We start from the raw sequence: 27311 nt of genomic DNA, 5'->3' as shown, positions 1-27311 counted from the left end.
TTGACACCTTATCTACATCCGTAATACCTGACGTTGACACATTATCTACATCAGTAACATCTGACATTGACACCTTATCTACATCAGTAGCACCTGACGTTGGCAGAGATGTAACTTCATATAGTTCTTGATCCATTAAGAACAGAAACCAGGAAAACAAGAACGTGTAGCTGGCAGACATCTTAGATAAACCGTCTTTGTTATCGAGCAGTTCAGTCTTTCAATTCGAACACCTCTTAAATGAAACTTGCTGCTCTTTTGTCCCTGTTGATTGTATAATTAATATTTTTGAATTAAATAGATTTGATTTTATCATTTTCATACATAAAGAGGTAACAGATCATAACATCACAACAAAACATGATGTTGTCATTTTCTTGTCTCCACACGTCATCCATTAGGTCGGAAATAATCTCTGTTTCTGGAAACGAAAAGTATTAGTAGTGAACTATTCTCGATTTCTTTTGATGAACATCGCTTCAAACATATCTCTCCTTTTTTATGACTTGTGTAATTACTAAGATTGCTGTCACTATCCTGCAAGTCAACGCTCAATCTTGCACTGGAAGTCTCTCTACTCTTTTCAAAATATAATTACTACTAGATTGTGTACGAATCACACGCTTTTTTTCGAAATATATCAATATGAAATCACTATACTGGTAATAAAAAGTCTGAAATCTGCCATTTTGCACCATTGCTTTGTCCAATAAGTATGTGAAGGTTGTCAAACCTGTAGTGTTTGCCTCGTGGTGTATACCCAATCTGTAGACAGAATATATACCAAGTATCACAGTTTAAAATCGAATACCAAAAGAAGAAATCCTCTTTTAACAACAAGGAGATTTTCTGAAAAAATTATTTGTCTATATACCTGCATATTGTTGTCCATACATTCTTTTGGCTTTTATTTCAAACTTCCCTTTGTGTGTTGATGCTATAGAATCTATTGTACTTTAGTCATTACCGATTCTCTTATACCAAGGAAAACCGCCTGTAGTTGGTAACTCCAATTATAGGAAACGTGACACTCGACCATACTGATAACACAACATATAGTATATACCAGTTAGATTTGTACTCATTGTACTAATTAATGGACCGAGTCATATTTAAATGATATTTTAATTATATGTTTTACACGATATATATTATAAATTACATCTGTACACAATATCCAGCCATTGAGTCCTGACTGATATCAGATATATCAAGTTACGAAAAATATTGACGGGTACATAGACTTTACCACCGATATCACTAATTATCATACTGTTATGTTTTTTGTGTTAGTCAAGGGCTTAAGCTTTTTTAGTTTTATTTATTAATTTTAAATTTAAGCAAGAATTTTGCAAATTTCACAGAAAACATAAAAAAATTCATGGTTTTCTCCACTAACGTTTTGTATTTCATAAGTAATGTTTTTTTTTTCTTGAGGGGGTGGGGAGGGGGGGGGGTTCGAAAATACTGTAAAACTACTAATTTTCGTGTGTGTTTTATTTTTCGTTGATTTCTTGGGTACACTTAATCAGCGAATTCATATGTCCACGAACTGTCATGATTAGTATAAGTACAAGTATAAGTATAAATACCACGAAAATTGAACCCAACGAAAATATATCATTTTACAATGTTTAGAAATGAACCCCTTGCAGATAACAACGTTTGAAGTGGTACACTAATATAAAAACATAAATATCACTAGGATATCATATCTTGTTTTGGTCATCAATTGACAAACAATTATTATTCTTATGTCTTGTACAATAAATAAGCAGTGCTGGACAAAACATAGCATACTACTGATGGAATACCACACCCTGATTCTTTACTGACAGTGTCATACATACGTAATTCATAGAAATGCAACAAAGAAGAAAACACCAACATTTCAACAGAATCTTAGTCGAAGATCACATTCAATAAAACTAGGGTTAACACATGAAAAAAAGAAAGATTGATTTTGAGAACTCTGAAAAAGCGCAGCTTGAGTTGTAAATCAGATTTACAATAAGAAAGAAATATAAACACCATATATATCAGAAATATAAGAAATGTTACTTGTAGAACGTATGATACTTACAAACATTAAAACTGTTTTCATTATAAATATCAATTCTATAAAAAAATATAAAAAAAAAAAAAAGCTGTATTTCAATTTCCTTTAAAAATGCTACAAACCTGTAAACCGTTTTAGTTACTTAAGCATCATGCAACAACAATAAACAAAGGAACGCAAACTTGTAAACAGACATGTAATTTAGTTGAAATAATAACCTGATTTTATTTCGTACAACGTTTTGTGGATTACAGTCGAAATATCAATAATCGTAAGATATTGGTAACAATAGCAGCTTCGTGTCATCAAACAGTTTCAAAATGTATACAGTGTAATTGTCAGTAAAATGTGTTACATTTTGTGATCTGTGTAGTTAGATATTAAGATATTAAGTTTATCTTTGATGCTTACTCCATTATTTTGTATTGAAAGAAAAGAGAGGAGTGCTTAATTATAAGAACTCGTTTTAATCAATTTTATGTACAACTGAGAAGACTATGTATTACAATTAAGAGAAATACATTTTTCGGCCTCTAATCAGATTTCTTATCTATTAAAAGCGTGACGTAAATTCTGTCTTCGTGAAATAGAAATAGAGCATAACTAACAAAGGTTTAATTTCTAATACGTAATGTATAGGTCATAAGAATATCGTTTGGAAGTACAGTTTTTAAGCTATCGTATCTGCGTGAAACAAGACGTAAACACGTGATGTGGGGCTAGTGTTCCGCCCCATCTTAATTTTGACGTCTCTTTTGAACACTTTTCCTCAGTTGCCTTCAAGGTTGAACATTTAGGCTCTTAGCATCACTGACGAGTCCTAGGAGGACAACACATCTGTATGATGTAACATCACTGACGAGTCCTAGAAGTAAAAAAAACACCTGTATGGTGTCATTGTTTGGCTCAAAATTTATATCAAATGGTGTTATTAATTTGTGTGTCTTTTGTGCAATCTCCAATTGAAATAGATTTTTTCTTCATAGGTCACCTACTTTTTACTGGTACAGTGTTATCAAACTTACTAGAGTTTGATAGATTAGTCACATATGTAAAAAGCATGAAAATACTGACATGTTGGGAAAACCATAATGATACACAAATTAATGAATCAAATGTGTACTCTGAACAAAAGAAAGATTTACAGGGAGACTCCTGAAAATGTACATGGAGAATGAGAAGAGTAGTCGTTTTCTTCTTCATCGAAGACACCTGTCATGTAAATATTTGTGGATATAAGTAATTCATGTCACGTTCCCATCAGCCTACACCTCCGAAATCACCGTGTTGTGAGCTTGTCTGTCAGTTGTCAACACCTTGAACAAAAATCACGATACTAGGAACTAGACATAAAATATCGAATCGTCTGCGACATGTAGACACTAATATATCTATCAATATTTTAGTTATTAAATAGCTGGCGCCCCATGTTGCTTACTAGAATTTTTACCTGTTTATTATATCTGTATACCAGTGCTGTATTGAGTTTTCCTATGAATGCCAAACAGAATGAAAACATTTGAAAGCGCTTTACTTAGAGGATCGAAAATCCAGTTACATTGTATATTAATACGTAATTATAGCTGTAATAGCATTCCTGTCATGGCAAAACTGTATTTAATTCTAGACAAAGGGAATGAATACCTCTCATTAACAAAAGACGTGTACTCATGATATTTGCTCAAACAATCCTCAAAATATTTTTATCAGAAGATCTGTCAATATTGTCGACAGTAGCTGATTCATGTTAAATTCTAAGGATGCTTCTTGTAAATCTGTTTGTTTCAAAGTAAACCCGAGCGATAAACAAGGAATATAGATTAGTTTATCACCATATATAACCCACTGTACTAAGTACAATTTCTTTATGTTGGAAGACGCTCGAATGGGTCGCCGTATCGATAGCCAGGGTCTATTTATATCTCTAGTACTGGTAACCGTATCTAAGATTGACTGTATATAAAACATGAATGCACTGTAGATCCCTATATCTACCCTGGTACCGGAGACACAATACGTACACAACAAAACACAATGGCTCCAACGGGTAAACTACAAAGCTACCATAATCCGTCCATAGGCTCTTCAAACGATTTACAACGGGAATAATCCCGACCAGTGAAAAAAAAGTTAGCTAAGTACAAACCGATTTTATTGTTGTTAAATAGTGTTTACATGTTTCTCGTAATGTTATACCAGTAGGAAAAACAAATCTAATGAAACGGGGGGTTATTTTAGTATCTAATCCATTTTAAAACAAATTGTAACAAAGCATTTCATAATGTGGTAGACCTTGATTTAATCACACGTATAAGAAGTCAGTTCATAATTTTCGGTTTACAAGTGTATGAATGGCTTACATTTGAAAACAATTTGAACGTAAATAACAAACATGTCAAAGGTATCAAGGGCATTTTAAATGTACTTCAAAGTCATATTTTATTGATTATACTCAATAGAATAGAATTCCCCCGATCTTCAGAAATACAATTCAAGCATCTATTAACGGAGCGGTACTGCGTCGTATTGCGGTGAGAATATATTATGGCATGACTGTATTTGTTTTAAATGTTTCAATGAGATATATGGAAGCAATACTTGGACACTCACAAATACTTCATTGGTAGACGAAAGGAATGCAAGTATATGCTTTATGTGCATAGTTAAGTAATACTAATTCAACATTGTTGCAAATACATATGTCTGAATACATATCTCTTTAATTTCAGACTTATAATACAAGGGGGAAATCTTGGAAATGAAAATTAAGCATTTGCTCTATGAAATCGTTGTATTGTAATGTATATATATTGTTATACCATAAGTATAGCATAAATAAAAACAAGCCTGTGAAACCTGGCGATATTTCCTCTAGTCCCAAATGAATCTCCGCCGTGTATCCTGTATAACGCTTCAATTATCGGGAAGGTAGCATGCAAAATAACGTTTCCAGGGCCGTAAATAAGAAATCAATGGTTTGTGTCAATATAACCCATACTCCGTTTGTGTGGCATCTGTCATCATACGGTCCTCACTTTATTTCAATATGCAGTTGTATTTCAATAATGCTACTTGATGAATGACCGTAATATAGCGGTGAAGAATTGTTCAGTGGTCCTTCCTCGCCGGCTCTCACAAACGTTCCTGGCTTTGTACTGGGATATTCAAGTGCTTGTCGGGAAAATCAATCATACCTTTATTTCCAGTTAAGTCAATAAAGAGAAAGACATAACATCGTTTGTATAGGTCATGAATCCGAACATAAGACGGCTTCTATGAGTAAGCTCTCATCACGGCTGACAGGAGACATTCTGACCCGAAACCGAATAAAAATGATGAGCATGCTTTGTTGTAAAAACATGAACTCACATATTCATACAACCATAGCTTATTTATTTTTTTATCTTCTATTTATTAGGATGATGATCCTGACAGCGACACCGTTCCCATAATAAGACACACGGGACATGCTTTTACTGGTGTGTGCTAGTTAGTCACCTATACATTAGCATTTACTTCTGTACGATAACAAATCTTCAAGATGGCGACGATAGACAAGAAGAAGACTTTCGACTTTCGAATGTCGAAAAAAGTGGCAGAATTGACTCAGGTGGTTCATATGCTTTTTACAAGAAACCATGAGAAAGAAGTTGAAATTGAAGCGATTAAAGACGCTTATGAGTTTGAACTATCACTGGTGATGGAGGATGCCGAGGGTAGAATAGCGTCGTTGGAGCAGAAACGTAAGGATCTAGAGGCATTGCTAGATAAAGAACGTTTAGCCGGGAAAGAACGGGTAAAAGAGGCTATACAAGAACAAGCTGACGCAAGAGAAGAGCACTGGAAACAACAAATTGAAGTTTTAGAAAAGCAGTTGTCAGAGGAAAAATCAGACAGTCAAAATTTACGAGATTTATTGATCAATGCTCAGAAAGACATCGAAAAATTAAGAGAAGGTGTTGCGGAGCAACTGAAGATTAAAAATGAGGAGATTCAAAGCAAAAACAGAGAACTTGAGAGGTTACGGCGGTTATTAGCCGAACTAGAGAAAAGTTCATCCGACAAAGAAGTCCAATACCAGGAGGCAATAAAAGAGTTGGAAAGGACCAATGAGAAACTGGAGCGAGAACTAGCTCAGCTCCAGGCTCTTCTAGAGGAAACGCATAGAAATAAGATTCAGTTGGAGGCGAAAAATGTGAAATTAGAGACAGATTTGAAAAATCTGAAGAAAGATTTCGGTAGGAAAGTAGCAGAAGTTGTAGCAACACAACAAAGGCAGCAAAACCAACAACAGAACCATGTACCTCCTCCACGGAGTGCTACCAATTTCACCGTAAGTACCCCTTGTTACTTACATTGTAATGATATTTATATATGTGTTAATTATATCGTGTTTAGATCATAAATATCAGAATGTACGTTTAAATATATCAACATTGGTTACTAATATACATACAATATAGATATTCAGATATGTGTCATTCCATATTTAAAAAAAAATACATATGAATTTGACTTTGATTCGTTCATTGTTTGTTGTTAAGCATTGATGCTAGTTTAACTAGAACAAACCCATCTGATTTTTTTTTTTTTTTTTTTTTTTTAGAAAACCGCTTAAAACGTATACTTCAAGTAACAAGTAAATCTACAACAGATATAGATGTATTTTTAAAATTTACCTCCGGGCACTGTAGTGTTAAATATGGCAACTGAATAATTGCCATAAGAAAATATATCATAACATAATCATTCTGTTCAATATTTGGTCTAAGGATAACACATAAAATGTTCCTTGTTAATAATTTATTGCACATTAGGATCAAATGAATTGATATTATTAAGAACTATATCCTATAATCGCTGACCTGAAGTACACAAGACAAATAAAGCAGGTGAATCGTTAACATTTTGGCACAGTAAACTGATAATAATGTGCCATTTATGAGCACGGCACTGCGAATCGTTTAATAAATATACGACACCCTCGTGCTTTAGTCAATAGCCCCAGTAATGGTACTTTCATGTCTAAACTCAAATATTAGCTGTTGTAGTAAACATCCCATACTGGTATTGACAAACATTGTTCATTTACCATTAAACGTGTATCGGAAATCGATGTTCTTATAACGGTATTCTTACATTTGAAATAGAAACGGTTAGCAACATGCAATATAGATCTGTAATATAAACATTTTCGTTTTTGAGCTGTTCAAATACAAAATCTATTAATTGACACTTAAGCTGTGAAAAGTAACCGACAATAATCAATATTTTATGATGAATTGGACACTGTATTGGTCAGTATATACAGGTACCACGATTTTCTATACCTACATATTGTGACGTAAGATATACTATATTTCCCGAAAATGAATAACTTACAGTATCGCATAATTCTATATACAAAGTGTCTGATGATAGAATTGATCATCCGGGCAATGTGACTGTCTTAATACCATTTTTATCTATGCAGAAAGACTGATGGTATAAATATATTGATCTAAACAGAGTGACTGATTGTAAAACATATTTATCTATACAGAGAGACCGATGGTATAACATATTTATCTATAGAGAGACTGATGGTATAACATATTTATCTATACAGAGAGACTGATTGTAAAACATATTTATCTGTACAGAATGACTGATGGTATAACATATTTATCTGTACAGAATGACTGAAGGTATAATATATTTATCTATACAGAGAGACTGATGGTATGACATATTTATCTATACAGAGAGACTGATGGTATAACATATTTATCTATACAGAGAGACTGATGGTATAATATATTTATCTATACAGAAAGACTGATGGTATAACATATTTATCTATACAGAGAGACCGGTGGTATAACATATTTATCTATACAGAGAGACTGATGGTATAACATATTTATCTATACAGAGAGACTGATGGTATAACATATTTATCTATACAGAGAGACTGATGGTATAACATATTTATCTATACAGAATGACTGATGGTATAACATATTTATCTATACAGAGAGACCGGTGGTATAACATATTTATCTATACAGAGAGACTGATGGTATAACATATTTATCTATACAGAGAGACCGGTGGTATAACATATTTATCTATACAGAGAGACTGATGGTATAACATATTTATCTATACAGAGAGACTGATGGTATAACATATTTATCTATACAGAGAGACTGATGGTATAACATATTTATCTATACAGAGAGACTGATGGTATAACATATTTATCTATACAGAGAGACTGATGGTATAACATATTTATCTATACAGAGAGACTGATGGTATAACATACAGTGTATTAGCTGACTAGTTTTTAACATATTTCTCTTTATAAGATCATGTATTATGTAACATGATTTTCTGTTAAAGAAGGGTTTTTGTACGAAATCAAATTAGTAACAGGGTGATTCATTTTAACATCATTCTCTACATAAGATGACGTATTGTGTATAATAACTATCTATACAGATATTTACATGAGTGTTTATATGTCTTCATCGTAGCACCTTGTTGACCCGAGATATGTTACTTAACATTGTAGCTTTACGTAAATCATTCAGATGATTATAACAATAGTTCTATAGTTTCTTCCTCCAAATAGATATACAAGAATGAAGCTTTTAAAATCTTATGAAATACACACGTTGTATTTAGTACGGTATGACAGAATTCTCTACGCAGAATGTTTTTTGTAATACTTACTGTATGACAGGATTCTCTACACAGGTTGTTTTTTGTAATACTTACGGTATGACAGAATTCTCTACGCAGGGATGTTTTTGTAATACTTTCTGTATGACAGGATTCTCTACACAGGATGTTTTTTGTAATACTTACGGTATGACAGGATTCTCTACACAGGGTGTTTTTATAATAGTTACGGTATGACAGGATTCTCTACACAGGATGTTTTTTGTAACACTTATTGTATGACAGGATTCTCTACACAGAGATGTTTTTGTAATACTTACGGTATGACAGAATTCTCTACACAGAGATGTTTTTGTAATACTTACGGTATGACAGGATTCTCTGCACAGAAAGTTTTTTGTAATACTTACGGTATGACAGGATTCTCTACACAGGATGTCTTTTGTAATACTTACGGTATGACAGGATTCTCTACACATGATGTTTTTTTGTAATACATACGGTATGACAGGATTCTCTACACAGGGATGTTTTAGTAATACTTACGGTATGACAGGATTCTCTACGCAGGGATGTTTTTGTAATACTTACTGTATGACAGGATTCTCTACACAGGATGTTTTTTGTAATACTTACGGTATGACAGGATTCTCTACACAGGATGTTTTTTGTAATACTTACGGTATGACAGGATTCTCTACACAGGGATGTTTTTTGTAATACATACGGTATGACAGGATTCTCTACACAGGGATGTTTTTGTAATACTTACGGTATGACAGGATTCTCTACACAGGGATGTTTTTGTAATACTTACTGTATGACAGGATTCTCTACACAGGATGTTTTTTGTAATACTTACTGTATGACAGGATTCTCTACACAGAATGTTTTTTGTAATACTTACTGTATGACAGGATTCTCTACATAGGATGTTTTTTGTAATACTTACGGTATGACAGGATTCTCTACACAGGTTGTTTTTTGTAATACTTACGGAATGACAGGATTCTCTGCACAGAATGTTTATTGTAATACTTACGGTATGACAGGATTCTCTGCACAGAAAGTTTTTTGTAATACTTACGGTATGACAGGATTCTCTACACAGGATGTCTTTTGTAATACTTACGGTATGACAGGATTCTCTACACAGGATGTTTTTTGTAACACTTATTGTATGACAGGATTCTCTACACAGAGATGTTTTTGTAATACTTACGGTATGACAGAATTCTCTACACAGTTTTTTTGTAATACTTACGGTATGACAGGATTCTCTGCACAGAAAGTTTTTTGTAATACTTACGGTATGACAGGATTCTCTACACAGGATGTTTTTTGTAATACTTACGGTATGACAGGATTCTCTACACAGATGTTTTTTTACACAGGATGTTTTTTGTATACTTACGGTATGACAGGATTCTCTACACAGGATGTTTTTTGTAATACTTACGGTATGACAGGATTCTCTACACAGGATGTTTTTTGTAATACTTACGGTATGACAGGATTCTCTACACATGATGTTTTTTGTAATACATACGGTATGACAGGATTCTCTACACAGGGATGTTTTTGTAATACTTACGGTATGACAGGATTCTCTACACAGGGATGTTTTTGTAATACTTACTGTATGACAGGATTCTCTACACAGGGATGTTTTTGTAATACTTACTGTATGACAGGATTCTCTACACAGGATGTTTTTTGTAATACTTACTGTATGACAGGATTCTCTACACAGGATGTTTTTTGTAATACTTACTGTGTTTTTTGTAATACTTACGGTACAGGATTCTCTACATAGTGTTTTTTGTAATACTTACGATGACAGGATTCTCTACACAGGTTGTTTTTTGTAATACTTCTCTACACGGTATGACAGGATTCTCTACACAGGATGTTTTTGTAATACTTACGGAATGACAGGATTCTCTGCACAGAATGTTTATTGTAATACTTACGGTATGATAGGATTCTCTACAGAGGATGTTTTTATAATAGTTACGGTATGACAGGATTCTCTACACAGGATGTTTTTATAATAGTTACGGTATGACAGGATTCTCTACACAGGATGCTTTTTGTAATACTTCTCTACACAGGTATGACAGGATTCTCTACACAGGATGTTTTTAATAATGACAGGATTTCTACACAGTGTTTTTGAATACACGGATTCTCTACACAGGATGTTTTTATAATAGTTACGGTATGACAGGATTCTCTACACAGGATGTTTTTATAATAGTTACGGTATGACAGGATTCTCTACACAGGATGTTTTTATAATACTTACGGTATGACAGGATTCTCTACACAGAATGTTTTTATAATATTTACGGTATGACAGGATTCTCTACACAGGATGTTTTTATAATAGTTACGGTATGACAGGATTCTCTACACAGGATGTTTTTATAATAGTTACGGTATGACAGGATTCTCTACACAGGATGTTTTTATAATAGTTACGGTATGACAGGATTCTCTACACAGGATGTTTTTTGTAATACTTACGGTATGACAGGATTCTCTACACAGAATGTTTTTATAATATTTACGGTATGACAGGATTCTCTACACTAAATGTTTTTATAATAGTTACGGTATGACAGGATACTCTACACAGGATGTTTTTATAATAGTTACGGTATGACAGGATTCTCTACACAGGATGTTTTTATAATAGTTACAGTATGACAGGATTCTCTACACATGATGTTTTTATAATAGTTACAGTATGACAGGATTCTCTACACAGAATGTTTTTATAATAGTTACGGTATGACAGGATACTCTACACAGGATGTTTTTATAATAGTTACGGTATGACAGGATTCTCTACACAGAATGTTTTTATAATAGTTACGGTATGACAGGATACTCTACACAGGATGTTTTTATAATGTATATGGTTTAATTACGGTATGGTATCATTCTCTACACATGTTGGTTTTGTGTCAATTACGGTATGACAGCATTCTCTACACGAGATGTTTTTGTGTTAATTACGATATGACATCATTCTCTAAACGAGATGTTTTTGTATTAATTACGGTATGACATCGTTCTCTACATGAGATGTTTTTTGTTGAATAAGGTATGTTTTTGCGATGATTCTGCTGAAACCAGATCACTCATACATAATGTGTACAAAGTTATTCTAATCTACTTTACAATGTTTCTCTACTATCGGGAGATTAACACTCGGGATTTGTGTAGAGAATATCATTTCACCTATCATATTATGATTTCAGCAAGACAGAAATTGCTCAAAACCTCAACAGGTAAATCTTCTGATAACCAGAATGAATATAGAACCATTGAAGGATGATGTAAAACAAGTTAGTCTATATTTATACAGTCATTTATTTGCATGTTTTTTTTTTTATTTTATTTTCTTATTACTTGTATATTCTAATGGAATGAGAGCATGTTTATGCACACAAATCATGGTGAAGGCTAATAATGAAGGCCTGGTTTTAATTCAATACAATACCACCATAAAATTTATAAAATGCGCCTATCTACACATGAGCATGCATACCTGCCTTTTAAGCTTTATCTATCCTGCCACCTACATCCTAGGTAAATGTGAATCCATAACAATTAAAATCCGTATGACCCAACCGATAACTCATTAATAACCTCAAACTGTACTTTGGAGCTCATTAATTACATGGGTAACCCAGACTGTCATCACATGTACTGGATAATAGTTGTATCGTTCACACAAATGCTAAAATTTATGTTAAATTTCCATACAAATTGGTAGAATTTTGGGTGAATACATGCTATATTTCCAAACAAAATGGTAGAATTCGGGGTGAAGCCATTTTATATGTCCATACAAATGGCAGAATTTTGGGTGACAACAATCCCTATGTCCATACAAAATGGTAGAATTCGGGGTGAAGCCATTTTATATGTCCATACAAATGGCAGAATTTTGGGTGACAACAATCCCTATGTCCATACAAAATGGTAGAATTCGGGGTGAAGCCATTTTATATGTCCATACAAATGGCAGAATTTTGGGTGACAACAATCCCTATGTCCATACAAAATGGTAGAATTCGGGATGGAATTCATGTTATATGTCCATACAAAATGATAGAATTCGGGGTGAAAACATTTTATATGTTCATACAAATGGTAGAATTCGGGATGAAATTAATGCTATTCATATTCTTCACATAAGTGATACGCTGTCCTTAGTAGTCGTGGGTTCATGTTACAAAATGGAAGGAGACCTAGTGAAATCACAGTCCATAGGAACAGTAGGATTTCATACTAATTGTAATATCATCATGAAATCTAAAATGACATTTATTGACGACAAAACACTCAAGTTATGGCAATTTCACGTTTTCATATCAAAATACAAATACAATTCTGAGAGCCTAGCTTTATTTGGTCTATTTGTGATGTCTGTGGTATAGATACATGTACAGGAGTATCACTTGGTGTCTTAATTAGTAACAGGATCTAACTTATCACATCAGTGTATTAAACATCCATCAATACCTATTTCCTTGTGTTATGTATATTTTACAACTTGTAAATATTTTACGGTATTTTTGTTGCACATCTTTCCTAAAATGTTGACTTGTGAAGTACTCCTGAGCCGGGTATAGTTCATCAAAGCTTCCCTATCATATATACTATTGACCGTAGACGGAACTATTCAGGTTAAGACTTCTTTGTTGTTGGTATTAATGCTAAATATATTTCTGCATGGCGGGATATTTCAGAAAATACAGATGCCCGCAACACCCAAAGATAAGATGAAGCAACAGGTAACTTTGTAGTGACCTATCACTACGAGACAGCTGACCACGTGTGTTGTTATCACTATCACATGGACTTGGTTGCTATGTATTATACTCCTCTTTATTTCGTTCTGATAATATATACATATATCGCTTTACGTAGAATTCTTTAGATTTTATCGCTCAGATTATAGCAACTGCTTATAAAGAAATTAAAGATGACGTCTGATATATGTTATCGTTGGCAGAGTTAGATTACTATAACTGATTGGATTTTCCAAATCTGTCGATTCGTTAATGTTTTAATATCCATCTCTTGTTCCTCTTGTTCCTAAATTAACAGTCACGTTCACCTCCTGATATACAGTGATAATTAAGTGGATTGGCACAAGAGTTCATCAAATCTACTGACAACTCATTTTAAAATTATGAATGTGATTTATTTAAATAATGTGAAAACAATAAATGAATCAAGATTAATATAAATTATTTTGCCTCGACATAAAACAAAATCACCTGCTTGTAATGATATCATGACACTATAATCACCATCATTGCTAGAGCATGCTGTATTGCTAGATTATTTGTGTTATATATATGATATTTATCATTTAATAAAATTCTTAAACGAATAAAAGAAATTTTATGGCCAGCATTAACATGTGAGCGTTAACCATTCATTTTACATATGTAATTAGAATAAAGACCACTTTCTCTGTGCTTAAATCTTATTTTGCAACGATAATGTTACAAATTAATTTATACCGGATTTCATTAAATCGCTTTCATCCCTTTTCATGCTACTGGTACCTCTGTTTCCTATATAATAATATATGATACAAACATCACTTCTAAAGATAAATAATCCTATTGATTTGTTGTAAGTATCATCAGTCTCTTTTGCTATTCATATATGTACTACTTTATAAAGGAGCATAAATCATTTATTATAAAGGTTGATTATTACGAAGGCATATCATATGAAACAATATCTGTATTTATTTGTATCGTTAAGCATGTACACGTGTATGGTTATGTATATTTATGTATATTTCTGATAATGAAACATTAGTATATCACTGTAAATGTTGCTTTTTCAAGTGTTTCCACATCTCTCTATTTTCTATGACAAAATAAGATTACGAAAACTGTCTTTTAAATATTAAGAAAGCACATTGTGACCCGTTCCATAATTTCCACATAAACACAACGACGTTTGTCCAACAAAAATGTTACTAGTGTGTGAAATAGAGACATTTACAGTATTTTATATGTATTACAATGAAATGGTCCGTCTTATGATTTATTTTCTATAATCAACTTGAAAACACATTTATTGATTACAGGATTATAACGATGAAGTAGAGAAACTCCGAAAGGAAGTTCAAAGATACCGAATGGAACTTTCAAACCGTGATGGCAACTTCAATCGGATGTTCAGCAATAGTCAGCCAATGGTTGTAGACCCTAGAGCAGGGAAAATTGGGGTTAGTCAAAATCAGATCCTGTCTGGAAATTCCGCCACGTACACCGAGACGATAGGACTTCCGGTCAGGGAAAAGTCATTCTCGTATGCATTTGTACAATCAATTGATGACGTAAGTGATTAAAAGGCTGAGTAGACGTGGTTTGACATCGAATAACAAAATGGCTTTGGTGTATTTTGGTTTGTCCTGTATTGTTCATTGACCATGCATGCTAAATGTCATACTCCATAACGTGTGTTGCTTGCATCATATCATACAAACTAAAATTACAAAAAATATTTTTCAAAACGTAATTATGATTCTAAATGCATTTGTATACAACCGTATCAAAGATTGAGAGACATGACTTACATATGGTAATTTTTATTTATTTATTTAACGGGGTTTACGTCCTCTTTTACGACCTTTCGGTCTTTCAGCGGACGAACATGGTAAGTGAATAAACACCATACTATTACAGATTATTATATTGCGGTAGCCCGCCACAAATAAAGAACATGGTTTATCACCACACAAGTGTAATGACAATTTTTATATTAGACTTTCAATGCAATTACAAAAAATCTTGGACATTTGCCATAAATACCCACAATTCGCAGTGGTAAAATTGTTTTGTATCTGAATTACGTTTTGAAAATGATGCTATAATATAGATGCATCATACAATCACCAAGCCAAGAGTCATGTTCATACCGCCAAGCTTTTGTCTTTATTTCGCTTACTCAACAATTTAATCCTGGATTGATGTTTGTGCTTTGTATATCATAACGATACTCAAATAACTTATAATGATGTGTATAGTGACCATGACCTGTAACTGATAAATACTCACTATGATATCACTCGTTTTCTGCATAATCGATATAGCATATAAAATTCATGTATACATCATATTATAATAATCAATAATAATTTCATATTGTATGGAATTTCTCTTAATTGGAACAGCTCATAAAAATCGACATATTTGGTCCTATTTTATAATTCTCCATATCTTTTATATGCAGAAGCAAAGGCCGGCGAGCTCCCGTGTTTCCTCGGCTACAGCGAGACTCCCTTCACTGACCCAGGAGCAAAGGTCAAGGTTGACCAAGCTGATGAAACCACGCCCTCTTCCCAAAGAGATGCTCTACGGCAAATGACATGAGGAGAAGCCAGGCTCAGGCGCAATGTAAACAAGAAAATGGAAGAAAACAAGTGCCAATATATTCAAACTAGACGGTCGAAAAAAAAACTTGTTAACTTTTCTGTGTGACATGTATTTCTTTTATTTTTGTTTTCTGTTCGACTGAACTGTTTGAATGATAATGGTTGAAATGATGAACAAATGTATTGCTTCAGAATTGAGTTGGTATGCTCATGGTTATTCTTGCCTAGGTGGAGAAAATATTGCCTAAGGTTCTTTGAAATTGGTTAGTGTTCGTAGTTAAAACAATACTACCAGTTTAATGAACAGCAGCAGCATTTGGTACCACGAGTCGCTACTCGGTGAGAGCAAGGTGTGGCAAATTGTTGTCGAGTCTGGCTTCGTTTCCTTATATTCTAGTGTGTCATATATGTTTTATGGACGTTTGTAAGCGAAAGGAATCGAGTTTTTAGCAATGGAAGGATGCAATGATATATTAGGTATCAATATATAGACCAGATAGTCATTTCTTGCTGAGTCGCGAAATCTACTTGAGATACAAGCATAACATTTCCATATTAAATGTATGCCATATAAAGTCAATCTGATGTGCTTGAATGTTATACACGGAAGTAATCAATTATATTTTATAAAAAAAAAATATAAACATCTCGCACTGACTGACAAGTCGTAGGATACGCATATTTTTATGAAGTTTCATTTATAATAGAAGTGAAGTATCCACGAACACGGCGTATGTTATAATTGTCCTCTTCATCTATTATTTATTTATTATTGATTTACCACGTGTTTACCGTAAACAGAAAAATGAGAATAAATGTTAGTATTAATTAAATTGTAGGACGTGATTGAAAGTAGTAAATGGGTACGGGAACATTCAGTAATTAATATTCATATTACCTAATAAAACTTAATATGTGTGAAGTTTTATTGTAAATTAATCACATGCTGTATGTAAAATGCCAAATAATTATAAATCGATTTCTTCGCGGTTTCTCGTAAGTATTCCGTTGATCTGATAAGATTTGTACCTTGTATGTCAATTCTTTACATGCATTCATTTTGCGTCTTTGTTTTAGTTATGGAGAATAAAATCACCGCGAAGATTTTATCATATGCAGCATAATGTTGATATATCCGATCTTCAGTATGGCGTTTTGTTACCATTACGATACATGAACGGGCGAGTGTTGGTACACTGCATTCGATGTACTGTGGTTTTTAAGTGCCCACATTCATTTCCAAATTACAAAGAAATTACATACACTGTTTATCATGTGCCAAACAATGTGAATATGTGATTGACAAAAAACTTAATAAATATGGAAACCCAAAACTGCGTTCATTATAATAATAATGATAATAATATTTATTTTCAGAGGATAAATACATATTAAGCCAAAGACTTATCTAACACATGGTCCTCTTGTTAGTAAAAGTACATATCAATGGGTTAGTAAAAACAACATGTATGAGTAAACAATAAACTTCATCTGTCGGATACCTGATAAAAATTACATGATTACATACATTATTGAAAAGTATACAGTGTACAAATAGACTTGGTTGCTCTAAAAAGTAAAAAGCAGCAGTATCTTGCAAAATTGTCAACAAATCAAATAAACGTTTGACTAGTAGTCTTTTAAAAGTAGTAAATCAATTGATCCCCTTCAGTTCGTGAGGTAAAATATTCCAATCTTCGATACTCGATATTAAAAAATGGTTTGAGTAAAAAACAGTTCTGTGTTTTGGAACTAAAAAGTTGTTATCACAGGCATATCTTCTAGTTCTATTGTGACTATTTCTAACTAATGAGACATTGCTAGATAAGTAGTCTGGGACATCTTCATGTAAACATTTAAAAATCATATATAATCTTCTAAACTTCAAGTATCTATCAATAGGTATCCACTGTAAAACTTCAAACATGTCTTTGGAAGGGGTATGAAATGGTACATCGAGAATCATTCTGGCAGCTTGTTTCTGACTTTTCAAAAGCTTGCCCATTAAATTTCCTGAACAACCTGACCACACAGTGCTGCAATACACAAAATGTGGAAAAATACTTGCCTGAAAAAAAATTCAGTTTTCCTTCCATGGGTAAATATGGACTTATACGACGCAACAAGCCCAGCTTTTGCCTTAATTTGCCCAATATTGACGAAATGTAATCTGACCATGTCAAGGAATTATCGATGATGACATCGGAGAGATCAAAATTTGGATAGCCCGTTCCCGCTAGTGAACATTTGGTGATTCAATACCATGAGGATAGGTATCAAGATAATGTTCTGATAGCAGTGGATTTCTCATGTATCTCTTTATTCGTGTGAATAGACTGCTTATCGATCCCCTCTCCACATAGTTTTCGCTTTTACATTCTATTACATGGATGCCATCTTTTTTTCTATTCTTTTTAATACCCCCACGAAACGCGTTTTTCGGGGGATATTAATTTGGTCTCCGTCCGCCCGTCCGTACGGATTTTTCTGGGCTATAACTTCAAAACCGTTCAACTCAACTTTAAAAAACTTGCTATATGTATTAAGTTAGTGCCCTAGTTGTGCCTTTTGCTATTGAAGACATCTCATTTACCATATTTTTGTATTACTATGGAAAAAGCCAAAAACACAAAACTAGTGCTTACTTTACTTTCTGGGTTAAAACTTCGAAACCATTCCACTCAACACAATAAAACGTTCTGTATATATTAGGTTAGTGACCTACTTGACTGTGCCTTTTGCTATTGACAACATTTCATTATTTATATATTTCTGTTACCATGGAAACACAGTAGGAAAAACAGTGTGAACTTTCCTTTCTGGGCTACAACTTCGAAACCATTCCACTCAACTCCAAAAACCTTTCTGTATATATTAGTCTCCTAGTTGTGCCTTTTCTTACTAAGGACTTTTTATTTTTTATCCTTTTTCTGTTACCATCGAATTTTTCGATTTCTTGTGGCCTCTTGTATTACCCAATGCACATATTTGGATCTCACACCAACAGCTGAATGCGGAGGGTAATACCACGCTTTGTGGCTTGTTGTTCTTATTATGATTTCATATGTTAAAGGAAACATAAAAAAAGACTGTACAATTTGCTATTTTCAAGGGATTTTATTTTGTAGGGTAAAAAAAAACAGCAAAACAGAAACCTTGAAAATAAAATCGATAGAGAAAATCAAAACTCTAGTTTGTCATGACTGCTGTAAAAACTGTAAAACATCAAAAATTACAAACATCGAGAAAAGACATTAAAATGACTGAAATATATCTAAATGCAGGTTTGTGCTGCTCTTCGTCAGAAATTCATTTTTTTTTCTTCTTGGTAAAGAAATAGTAGCAATTCTTACCTTGGTCTACAATGGCCAAATTACGGAGCATGATTTACCATTTATCTCACATCATCTGGATATACGATTTAAATCTCGCATGTGCTAAATGACATCCATCGTATAAACTGATCGGAATAAGAAATGAAGGACACGACAGACTCTTCTACATCAGCAACTTATCTGGATATTTTCATACATCAAAACCGACACAGACAGCTTTCCACCAATCTGTATGTAAAATATGATGGTTTAACTTTCCCCGTTATAAGTTTTCCAACTCTGGATATCACCGTCCCAGCATTCCCAACTTATGTTTTCATGTCGCAGTTGCCTTGATATTCAAGAGGCTGTATCACTGTGATACCATTGTGAAACAGACAACTTCCTTGTGCAATACGAGGTCGAACGTGTTTGATACACCATGTTGTTGTTTACCTCGTTCTCATTTGAGCACGAACATTACATTGTATCTTCGTGGATTGGCCAAGATTAGCATGATAGGTGTCGTCGATAAACAGAAGATGCTTACTCTTCCGGAACACCTAGACTTATTCCCCTAGTACTTTTCAGTAATCTCAATATACATCTTTCTTTTGTTGATATTTTCCTTTTCCACATTTGTTGTCAAGGTCCTTTAGAATACCACATGCGTTGTCTAGGTCCTCCAGAATACCACATGCGTCGTCAAGGTTCTTCGGAATACCACATTTGTTGTCAAGGTCATTTAGAATACCACATTTATTGACAAGGTCCTTCAGAATACCACATTTATTGACAAGGTCCTTCAGAATACCACATGCGTTGTCAAGGTCCTCCGGAATACCACATTTATTGACAAGGTCCTTCGGAATACCACAAGCGTTGTCAAGGTCCTCCGGAATACCACATTTGTTTTCAAGGTTCTTTAGAATACCACAAGCGTTGTCAAGGTCCTTTAGAATACCACAAGCGTTGACAAGGTCCTCCGGAATACCACATTTGTTGTCAAGGTCCTTTAGAATACCACAAGCGTTGTCAAGGTCCTTTAGAATACCACATTTGTTGTCAAGGTCCTTCAGAATACCACATGCGTTGTCAAGGTCCTTCAGAATACCACATGCGTTCTCAAGGTCCTCCGGAATACCGCATTTATTGACAAGGTCCTTCAGAATACCACAAGCGTTATCAAGGTCCTCCGAAATACCACAAGCTTTGTCAAGGTCCTCCGGAATACCACATTTGCTGTCACGGTGTACCAAAGCGTTGTCAAGGTCCTCCGGAATACCACAAGCGTTGTCAAGGTCCTTCGGAATACCACATGCATTGTCAATGTCTATCAGTATACCACATGCGTTGTCAATGTCCTTCGGAATACCACATTTATCGACAAGGTCCTTAAGAACACCATATGTATTGACAAGGTTCATCAATATACCACATGCGTTGTCAAGGTCCTTCGGAATACTACATTTGTTGTCAAGGTCTTTTAGAATACCACATTTGTTGTCAAGGTCCTTTAGAATACCACATGCGTTGTCTAGGTCCTCCAGAATACCACATGCGTCGTCAAGGTCCTTCGGAATACCACATTTGTTGTCAAAGTCATTTAGAATACCACATTTATTGACAAGGTCCTTCAGAATACCACATTTATTGACAAGGTCCTTCAGAATACCACATGCGTTGTCAAGGTCCTCCGGAATATCACATTTATTGACAAGGTCCTTCGGAATACCACAAGCGTTGTCAAGGTCCTTTAGAATACCACAAGCGTTGTAAAGGTCCTTTAGAATACCACAAGCGTTGACAAGGTCCTTCAGAATACCACAAGCGTTGTCAAGGTCCTCCGGAATACCAAAGTTAATTGCAATGTACTTAGCAAAACAACAAGAGTTGACAAGGTCGTCCGGAATACCACATTTGTTGTCAAGGTCCTGTAGAATACCACAATGGTTGTCAAGGTCCTTTAGAATACCACATGCGTTGTCAAGGTCCTTCAGAATACCACATTTGTTGTCAAGGTCCTCCGGAATACCACATTTATTGACAAGGTCCTCCGGAATACCAAAAGCTTTGTCAAGGTCCTCCGGAATACCACATTTGTTGTCAAGGTCCTTTAGAATACCACAAGCGTTGTCAAGGTCCTTTAGAATACCACAAGCGTTGTCAAGGTCCTTTAGAATACCACAAGCGTTGTCAAGGTCCTTTAGAATACCACAAGCGTTGACAAGGTCGTCCGGAATACCACATTTGTTGTCAAGGTCCTTTAGAATACCACATTTGTTGTGAAGGTCCTTTAGAATACCACATTTGTTGTCAAGGTCCTTTAGAATACCACATGCGTTGTCAAGGTCCTTCAGAATACCACATTTGTTGTCAAGGTCCTCCGGAATACCACATTTATTGACAAGGTCCTCCGGAATACCAAAAGCTTTGTCAAGGTCCTCCGTACCACAGGTCCTCCGGAATACCACAAGCGTTGTCAAGGTCCTTCGGAATACCACATGTGTCGTCAAGGTTCTTCGGAATACCACATTTGTTGTCAAGGTCATTTAGAATACCACATTTATTGACAAGGTCCTTCAGAATACCACATTTATTGACAAGGTCCTTCAATACCACATGCGTTGTCAAAGGTCCTTTAGAATACCACAAGCGTTGTCAAGGTCCTTTAGAATACCACAAGCGTTGCCAAGGTCCTTTAGAATACCACAAGCGTTGTAAAGGTCCTTTAGAATACCACAAGCGTTGACAAGGTCCTTCAGAATACCACATTTGTTGTCAAGGTCCTCCGGAATACCGCATTTATTGACAAGGTCCTTCGGAATACCACAAGCGTTATCAAGGTCCTCCGGAATACCAAAAGCTTTGTCAAGGTCCTCCGGAATACCACATTTGCTGTCACGGTCCTTCGGAATACCACAAGCGTTGTCAAGGTCCTCCGGAATACCACAAGCGTTGTCAAGGTCCTTCGGAATACCACATTTGTTTTCAATGTCTATCAGTATACCACATGCGTTGTCAATGTCCTTCGGAATACCACATTTGTTGTCAAGGTCCTTCGGAATACCACAAGCGTTGTCAAGGTCCTTCGGAATACCACATTTGTTGTCAAGGTCCTTCGGAATACCACAAGCGTTGTCAAGGTCCTCCGAAATACCACAAGCGTTGTCAGGGTCCTCTGGAATACCACATGTGTTGTCCAGGTCCTTCGGAATACCACATGTGTTGTCCAGGTCCTTCGGAATACCACATTTGTTGTCCAGGTCTATCGGAATACCACATGTGTTGTCAAGGTCCTTCGGAATACCACATTTGTTGTCCAGGTCCTTCGGAATACCACATTTGTTGTTAATGTTCTTAAGAAAACCACATTAATTGTCTGGATCCGTCACAAAAACTTGTGATTCAGAATTCGGCATCACCCCACTTAGCCAACCTTTTAAAATTACAATACAGAAATGTCCAGATTTTTGTTTAGTGAGACTAGTGTATACACTATAACAAGTTATATAAACATTATCTAGTTGAGAACAGGTGACTTCAGGTAAATCTCAGGTCAATTATACAGCCATATATATTTTATTATTATATTCCACAAAAATACAACACATTTTTTCTATTTCTAATTCCCCTTTCATTCATGACATTCCCTATTCCTGTACAAACTAGATTTAGCATTCCGAAATGTTGGACTTTGTTTTGTCATGTCTTTAACAGTCTCATCAAATTCATTGACATACAAGGAGCTTAATTCGTCATATATGGCTGAAACTGGCGTAATTTCTTCTCTGATTTCTCTCGTTTTAACGCTAACCATCACTACCTCTTCCGATAGACCAAGGGAATCCGGAAGGCGGTTATGATTTCCACCATAAACTTTTATGTGATTATCATGTCTTGTAATTGTAACTTGTCAGTCAATTTTCACACATCTCATATATACATTTTTTATTTTCTTTTGCTTGTCGAACATTTGAATCCATATTGGAGTAAATTAAACCCTCCTCATCCATTTGCCATAAAATTAACATCTAACTGTGTGTTAGCCATGTTAGCTTTCAGACTAAATTGAAAAACTATGTGGAGTTATGTGAACACTCTTCAGTTTGAACACAGGATATTGGTCATACCTATGACAAAGTCATTCAGGTGTGACTATACCAACTCAGCTGTGAAACTGTATGAATCTGAAAAAGTTGGCTTGGTGCTGGATGGCTAATTAGCAGGGTTGAATCTTCTAAGACTGTCATCATCATTCAGAATACTGTATCTGAGGCCAGGGTCCTTCAGAATACGACATAGACTCTCACTGTCATTCGTAATACTTTATAGGTCAGAGTTCTTCTGGATACTATATCAACTGTCAAAATCATACAGAATACCAAACCGATGGTCAGGGTTATTCATGAATGACACACCCACACAGAGTGTCACTGGCATACAGAATATCATACCGATGGTCAGGGTTATTCAGAATGACAAACCCACAAAGCCTGTCACTGCACACAGAATATCATACCGATGGTCAGGGTTATTCATGAATGACAAACCCACACAGAGTGTCACTGCACATTGAATATCATACCGATGGTCAGGGTTATTCATGAATGACACACCCACACAGAGTGTCACTGGCATACAGAATACCAAACCGATGGTCAGGGTTATTCAGAATGACAAACCCACAAAGCCTGTCACTGCACACAGAATATCATACCGATGGTCAGGGTTATTCATGAATGACAAACCCACACAGAGTGTCACTGCACATTGAATATCATACCGATGGTCAGGGTTATTCATGAATGACACACCCACACAGAGTGTCACTGGCATACAGAATACCAAACCGATGGTCAGGGTTATTCGTGAATGACACACCCACACAGAGTGTCACTGGCATACAGAATATCATACCGATGGTCAGGGTTATTCAGAATGACAAACCCACACAGACTGTCACCGACACACAGAATATTATACCGAGGGTCAGGGTTATTCAGAATGACAAACCCACACAGACTGTCACCGACACACAGAATATCATACTGATGGTCAGGGTTATTCAGAATGACAAACCCACAAAGCTTGTCACTGCACACAGAATATCATACCGATGGTCAGGGTTATTCAGAATGACAAACCCATACAGACTGTCACTGACACAGAATATCATACCGATGGTCAGGGTTATTCAGAATGACAAACCCACACAGACAGTCACTGACACAGAATATCATACCGATGGTCAGGGTTATTCAGAATGACAAACCCACACAGACTGTCACTGACACAGAATATCATACCGATGGTCAGGGTTATTCAGAATGACAAACCCACACAGACTGTCACTGACACAGAATATCATACCGATGGTCAGGGTTATTCAGAATGACAAACCCACACAGACTGTCACTGACACAGAATATCATACCGATGGTCAGGGTTATTCAGAAAGCCATACTGATTGCATTGTATCAAATTAAGCACAACTCGATACTATGTAAATTGAGATACATATCTTTTATTTTGAGGATTTTTAAGACACATCGGATAATATCAACAACTCCTAATGTCAACGTTTTGTTTTTTCAAAACACAAATATAAGACAAAATTTAACTTTAAGTACATAACCAGCCGTACGCAGTACAGCAGGTGTAACATCACGTAATAGGAACACCAACAGTAATGAAACCAGAAGGATTCGGATATGTTGCTGCTATGTAGTTACTGCGACAAAGTTACAATTTGAAATTTTGTTAATACATGCCTTGCATCGAAACGACGACAACCAGGTTAGTATGTTTACTGCTTATGATGCATCTTTAAGCAAAATGTATGGATAAAAGATGAATAAATAGCATGTGTTTTAAGAACATGAACTTCACATTTCAGTAATCAACAGTAGGTTGATAGCATAACTAGCAGCTATGTCCCTGTAATAATTTTGAAAAACTCACTAGCACTAAACACCCAGGTCTTATAGTGCAGGCAAGTTACAAAAACTACAGAAGCTTCTCAATTCAAGTCAATTAAATAAAGTGGACGTTTGTTTTGAAATTTAAAAGAAATACTTTTTGATCAATTTTATTAATCCAATTTAAATAATATCGACATCAGCAACGAAAATAATTTTCTCCTACACAAATTTTGATTTAAACAATAATCTTTACACCTTGAATTTGATTTTACTTATTTAACCAAATTGCTACTGATCTTGTACCTTTATTGCTATCATCATTAAGACCCTTCTGACTTTAACAAACAATTGACTATCCAAATCTAGCATAGAACGAACAAGTACAGTAACACACATATATATACTGCTAAGAGATTCAAACATATATGAATACTTGTATTTTACAAACGTCTATTCATTTATTGTTTAGGACTTGTATCTGAAGTACTGCGTTCCATCATGATAAAATTATTCTTGTAACAAACCTAGATATCTATATAATATCTATACTTAATTATTAACTTATCCTAATTGGGAAACAAAGTCTTGACATAACACTGGAAGCCTGGCAAGAATAATGCTAATCAAAAATATTCAAACAACATTATATTGTTTAAACACTGTCTAGTAAAAATATTATTTTTGGAATGTACAGCTATCTTTCTGAAACAATATCAGTTTGGATCTAGTTCTATACACAGTTCTCTACAATGCTGACAAATCTTTACTTAAATGTTTCTATTAACAAAATGTATGGAGAAAAATGTCTCTTTTACATGAAATTAATCTTAAATGTTTACCTAGAGGTCAAAATCAGAGTACTCTAGAATAACACTATAATGTACAAAATAAAACTTAACTTTTCATATTAATATAGTTTTAGTAACACAGTAGAAGTCTTTGAGACTTTGTGAAATCGACATTATTGCTCAAGAATATCTAAAACAACAATAAAGGTTATAGTAGCATCAACATCATGTCTATTTTTTCTGACCACTCCTAGTCTGTCCCTGAGTTTATAATTTTGTTTGTGTGCCATGTTTGTATGATTCATCAAATCAACTGTAAAATTTGTGTTCAGAGACCTATACAACATTTGCATGTTGATACAATACTTCCGTTAAACTGGAAATCATGGCTTCATCAAAGAATACCTTATCACAATCCAGCGACATACTCAGTAATATTTTACCAAGGAGTAGTGTTACTTTTCATGTAGTCAACCTACTTGTCATCTTCATTAGAAGGTGACTGTGTTAGTTGTGTAATTCTATATCGCTTGATTGCCAATTATCATTTAAATGGTTAATAGTGTTTTTTTAATGGCACAGAAGGTGTTTCGTAAGTTTGATCTTGGTTCAAGTCATTTTATTTGTTTTACGACAACAAAATATGTTTTTAAATCATTCTCATTGTAATATGGTGGCAAGTTCACAATATCAATGAAGACAGCCATTTCTGAAACATTCATTTCAGTTTTGGTCATACTCATAATTATAATATAACAGCATTTGAAATCTTTTTAAAAAGAAGTTGACCGAATCAGGTTTCTTTTGCTTGTCATAGAAATGGGTAGCTTAATGGGCGTGTGATGCCAATAATCTATCACCACTCCTAATCTACAACAATGCCTTCCTGTCAATATTTAAGAAGATATTTTAGGTATTACCAGTCAGTTGATATTTATACCATACAACTCATGACAGTGACAAAGAATCTGATTATCTCTGCAACATCAAAGATGATATATTAACATTTATTAATAAAGCATTGTACAAACTGTATGATGTTCAATGCTTTGTATAGGGATGGAGTAATGTTTCAAGAATACTATTTATAGAAAAAAAATGTACAGCTTAAGTTTCATGTTTCATCATTGATAATCA

At 34.6% G+C, this 27311-nt stretch overlaps 2 protein-coding genes across 2 annotated transcripts; one reads left to right on the top strand and one right to left on the bottom strand.

The window, feature by feature from the left end:
- Positions 1–5559: 5559 nt before the first annotated feature.
- LOC132544532 (protein FAM184A-like) lies at positions 5560–16195 on the top strand. The gene is made up of 4 exons (XM_060208141.1): positions 5560–6392; positions 11998–12084; positions 14859–15110; positions 16007–16195. The coding sequence occupies exons 1-4, from the start codon at positions 5601–5603 to the stop codon at positions 16139–16141; spliced, it is 1266 nt and encodes a 421-aa protein (XP_060064124.1). The 5' UTR covers positions 5560–5600; the 3' UTR covers positions 16142–16195.
- Positions 16196–20058: 3863 nt separating this feature from the next.
- LOC132544507 (uncharacterized) lies at positions 20059–22014 on the bottom strand. Its single transcript, XM_060208110.1, has one exon. The coding sequence runs from the start codon at positions 22012–22014 to the stop codon at positions 20059–20061; it is 1956 nt and encodes a 651-aa protein (XP_060064093.1).
- Positions 22015–27311: the final 5297 nt, after the last annotated feature.

This window comes from Ylistrum balloti, unplaced genomic scaffold (genome assembly GCF_031769215.1).
Source record: "Ylistrum balloti isolate Yb309-2 unplaced genomic scaffold, AGI_CSIRO_Ybal_v1 Utg369800, whole genome shotgun sequence".
Taxonomy (NCBI): domain Eukaryota; kingdom Metazoa; phylum Mollusca; class Bivalvia; order Pectinida; family Pectinidae; genus Ylistrum; species Ylistrum balloti.
Note: the sequence above shows the minus strand (reverse complement) of the source record. Positions and strands in the feature narration are given on the sequence as shown.

Bases quoted from the DNA above. Each gene is read 5' to 3' on its own strand.
- LOC132544532 (XM_060208141.1), top strand. From the start codon at position 5,601: ATGGCGACGATAGACAAGAAGAAGACTTTCGACTTTCGAATGTCGAAA. The intron at 6,393-11,997 runs GTAAGTACCCCT...TTATGATTTCAG, and splicing joins GGAGTGCTACCAATTTCACC to CAAGACAGAAATTGCTCAAA. The intron at 15,111-16,006 runs GTAAGTGATTAA...TTTTATATGCAG, and splicing joins TTGTACAATCAATTGATGAC to AAGCAAAGGCCGGCGAGCTC.
- LOC132544507 (XM_060208110.1), bottom strand. From the start codon at position 22,014: ATGACCTTGACAACAAATGTGGTATTCCGAAGAACCTTGACGACACAT.